We start from the raw sequence: 4,884 nt of genomic DNA, 5'->3' as shown, positions 1-4,884 counted from the left end.
TTTCATTTAATTGTTTATTAAACAAAAACAACATGTTTTCTTTACAATATATCAATAGATGAGATCAAAGGAGAATTTGAATTACACTCTAAATGCACCAATATCAACAAGCGGTCAACCAGTCATTCCAATTCGATAACATCATCAAAGCATTCCATTCATTGAAAAAAATGAAAAAGACCTCCAAAAATACAACTTTGCAAATTTCTACAACACCATTAAAAGCGCGAATACACACGTTTTACAAACGCAAAAAAAAGAATCGTTTGTTTAAAGAATGGAAAACTCATGGTGATGATTGGTCATTAAATTAACACTTTTTTATAATTTGAATAATGATTAAATTGAAAATAAATGTATAATATCTCAAATAAATTGTGCCTAAAATTTTTGTAAATAAATCTAAAGTTCGAAAAATGTACCTATTTACCGTAAATATACCTAATGTTTTGGTAATTCAACCTATTTTTATTATAATAATACCTCGAATAATAATAATAAAATCTAATTTAACAAAAATATTACCTCATTATGGTAATTATTCCTAATTGGCAAAAATTATATCTAATTTATTATAATCAATCTATTTTATTAAAAAAACATCCTTTTTAACAAAAAATCTAACTAATATTATAAAAAAATGACTAATTCAGTCGAAAAAACATCCTTTTTAAACAAACTCCAACTGTATAAAAAGAAAAAATTTTTAACTTGAAAATAATAACAGGAAAAGTCGTCAAGTTTTCCTCACAGAAAAAGTGAACCTTTTTTCAACAAAAATACGATTTTAGGTCAAAAGTTACTATTAATTTGTAGTAAATTTAATTATTTTTAACTATTAATTTTGTTTTCTGGTATTTCCCATGGTTGTAAAAAGTTTAAAGCGTTTTTGCATTATTTCTTTCTAATATACACTCAAAATGAATAAGATATAAATAAGTTTACATTTTTTGGAAATTTTTGGTACCGGAAGGGTTAATATCTTTATAATATCAAATTTGTTGTTATAAGTTAATTGTTTCAAAATGTTCTATTTAAGTTTTTTATTGTTGAATTGTGTTGTATTTATTAATTAAATAATCAAATGATTGGTTTGATAACTTTCAAATTTGCTATCTTTATACTTACTAAATGATCGTTTTCAATTCCAAAAACAAAAATCAAGTGGTCACAATTGACTGTTTATGGGGTTACACAACCACAACAAAACCATGTTATTTATCCGAAACGTCAATTTTATCAACTTGAATATCAAAAATTTCAACCATTGTTTCGTTTTACAAATATTTTTAATTGATTATTTTTTGTTTTTAATTAATGTTTTTGAAATAATATAAAATGTTTTTTTAATTTATAACAATAAATATTATATTTTACTATAATTTGCTAAAGCTGACTTTTTCCACCAACTTTTTGTTATTTTGGTTGTAATTTTTGTTCTGTTTTGCCTATAAGTTTTTATTTAAAAAAATAAATGCACAAAACGATTTTTTGGTATAAAAAATAAAAATAATTCCATTATTATATTTTTATATTTTTATATTTTTATTTATTTTTTCGGAAAAATAACCTAATATTAATTCAAAATTATTTAAACAGTTTTAGGATAAAATTTTAAAAAACTGTTAAAAAGAGCAGTATTGGGTTGTTGGCGAGATAAAACTACCATACCATAAAAACAAAAATAATATTTTTTTTAGTAAAGCAAAAAAAATAAAATAATTTTTGTTTAAACTTAAAAATATACACAAATTTTTAATTTCAATAAATATCAATAAAATGACAAAATACAATGGTAAAAAGAGACACAATGGCGTTGTATTGATTATTTTTAATTGGAAGAATAGACTGCACAATTCAAATTTAGTATTGTTGAATTCTATTTTCTTTAAAAAATAGAAAGAAAACAAGTTGTGTGCCTTGAATATGATATCAAACCTTAAAAGAAGTCAAAAACATGGCATATAAAGATGCATTTTCTTGTGTTTAACATAACACAAATAGTTTATCGTGTCATTTTTAATAAAAATACGAAAATCAAAAATAGAAAAAATTAATATTTAAAGCAAGAATTTAATGATCTAACACATCAAATTTAAAGTATGACAACTGAAAATCACTTGACCGTTTCTTTTAGCTATATATGACCATATGGAATATATTTAACAATTCAAGCCCATATATTAAAAGCTTGAAAATATTACCAATATATGCAAATATATTTAAACAATGAAAAGTTGTTATTAAAAGCAAATTAAAATATCAACTACACTGAAAATGTAACAAACATACGAATGACAAATTACAGAAAACAAATTCGTTCAATATGGTATGATTAATGTGTGTTTAATTAGCTATCTCTTTGAGATAACAACAAAAGAAAATAAAATCGTATTTATAAAACACAACATTGAAGGCGTCGCTTGCAAATCAATAACAAAAACTATTCAAAAATATTTTCGGCATTTCATCATTATTAATACCAATTAAGCGCCTTCCTCTTTTGGTCAGTAAAACATTGTTATAATGAAAACACATGTTGTTTCTTTTTTATTGAACGATAAACATATTAATCACGTAGAATACAAGCATCCAATGATAGGCCGGCTCATGATGAGTCGGCAAATCATGTATATGAAAATATACATGTTTTTTTATCATCACAACATTGACCTTCACAAAAAACATCAAAGTAATGGAAGAGTGTCTTCTGTTAATTTTAAACAATCGCGTACAAATTTGAAAAAGTTATCGAATGAATGTGGTCAAAGCGGAAATGAAAGTCTCCAGATTCAATGAAGATATATCAGTGAATATATCGCCAATGGTCTCATTCGACGCATTTAATCAGAAGTTTTGAAAATATGAGAAAGTCGTTGAACAAGTTCAAATGACTTTGACATTGCGGATGTTGTGTGATATTGTGGAACGATATCCCTTGATGAAATGGTGTATGTTGATGTTGCTGGAAGGTTTGGTTTTAAAAACACAGTTGAGCCATTCACTAAGACCTTTATTGAGTTTTCAAATACCGTCAACATCCAAAATGTGTTTGTCACATCAAACTTTTTGCCGGAACAAGAGATGAAATTTTCATTAAAGAAATTGAAGTTTTTATATCCTTTACAACAGATGCAATATACTTTGTGTATACTAATATCATTAATGATATCACAACATTGACCTTTTATCAATGTTGTGACTACCTTTTAAATAGTCTATTTATTTAAATGACTATTTTATCCATATTCTGATTTGATTTTTTTATTAGTTAAACAAACTATTAATTTAATTAAAAAATTTTAGCCAATTAATTTTTAATTGGCTAACAATTAAAACGTCAAACTGAAACCTGAAAAAACTCAAATATCTTCCGAATCCGTCAAAATCTCGATTTCCTTATCCCCAACCTCTGGTATTCCTGCAATGACTTCCAACGATTTTGGGCAGTTAATAGCCTCAAGAACCATATCGCTCCCTCTCTGTTTGTATTCCTCCACAATCTTCTTTGAGCACGCAATGCACTTCGAATAAGCACACCCAACACCTTCCTCTATATTCCACGTATTCAAGAATCCTCTGAGTTGATGTGGGATGTGTCCATTCCCTGAACTTGGTGCCTTATTTTTGAGTGGGTGGTGTAATATACCGACCATCATTTCTACAGCCATAGCCGCAGCAACATACGATATACCAGGTCGAGTGACTGTACACTGTTGGTCCAAAGTTCTACGTGACAACGAGTCTGTTGGCGCAACAATGTCTGCGCAGAAGTAACACGACGGGCGCTTCTCTTCAATTTCTTGGTCTCCATGTCGCATCACAACAAAGGAGTCGAACCCAAGTCCAACAGTGATACACAACTTGTTGTACACAGAACTTAACATGGACGGCAACCATCGACACTCTCTTGAATCTCCAAGTAAAAACACCACATCATTCTCTTGAACTAACTTGTCTAAGCTCTGTATATCTTTTCGAGTACCCTCAATTTCTTTTTCTCCAATAGGGTGTCCAGGCATTGGTATCGACATCACAACTCCCCGACTCTGCATCCCCGGAAACACTTCTTTCAAACTCTCTGCTGCTCGTTCGGACTTGTATCGCTTTTGTACGCAGTCGTTGAAGTTATACAAACTCTGTCTGACGGGATTTGAATATGAAATAGTGCCATTGTCGACAAACGTAATGTACTGCACACCCCATCCCATTAACACTCGCGAGACATTACACCCCAGTGTCCCAGCTCCAATCAACAAACACTTTGTCTGTTTTAACATCTCCAAATCAAGGGATTTGAATAATTGCCACTTCATCAATTGAAGATTTAACTCGACGGCTTGTGTCGCTAACATCTCGGGATTCATTGACTCTGCCAAATGATGTACTTGTGGGACTATTTTACCAGTTGACTTCACTGTGAACCACCCAGACATCCCGTCGAGGGGGAGTTCTTTGTGGACGACCTTAATTGTGAATGAGTGAGTCGGACGGATACAATGGATCGTTGTGAATTGTTGGTGTATTAAAGTTCTTGCCGTCCATCCTGGCGTATGTTTCATAGAAGACAAATCGAGTATATAAGCCTCTGTATCATCTGTGGTAAGTGCCTCGAAGTGACTGTTCAACGCAATTGAGCTCTTCATCTTCTCTTGGATGTTCTTCGCATCTTCATCAGTGATATCGACATACGTTGCTTCAACCAAATGTTGTTTAGGCACAGGACAACCTCCGATAAAATGGAAGTCGTACTTCTTCAAGTCTCCGTAAGTGATTAAAACGAACTTTGCCAAGAACACTTCTGTCTTTGTTGTACTCCACGGCGCACTTCTCTGAAAATGTGTTGAAGATCTCTTTTCTGGTTGCGTCCTTGAAAGCGATGTA

General features: G+C 30.4%; 1 protein-coding gene across 1 annotated transcript; it reads right to left on the bottom strand.

The window, feature by feature from the left end:
• Positions 1–3,362: 3,362 nt before the first annotated feature.
• EIN_087010 (autophagy protein, putative) lies at positions 3,363–4,884 on the bottom strand (the record flags this gene model as incomplete). The annotated part of the gene is made up of 2 exons (XM_004184707.1): positions 3,363–4,754; positions 4,798–4,884. Coding segments are annotated over 2 exons (1,479 nt in total), but the record flags the coding sequence as incomplete, so codon positions are not given.

Source organism: Entamoeba invadens (assembly GCF_000330505.1).
Source record: "Entamoeba invadens IP1 unplaced genomic scaffold scaff_1105074725643, whole genome shotgun sequence".
In the NCBI taxonomy this organism is placed as follows: domain Eukaryota; phylum Evosea; order Mastigamoebida; family Endamoebidae; genus Entamoeba; species Entamoeba invadens.
This window is presented reverse-complemented; position numbering and strand designations above follow the sequence as displayed.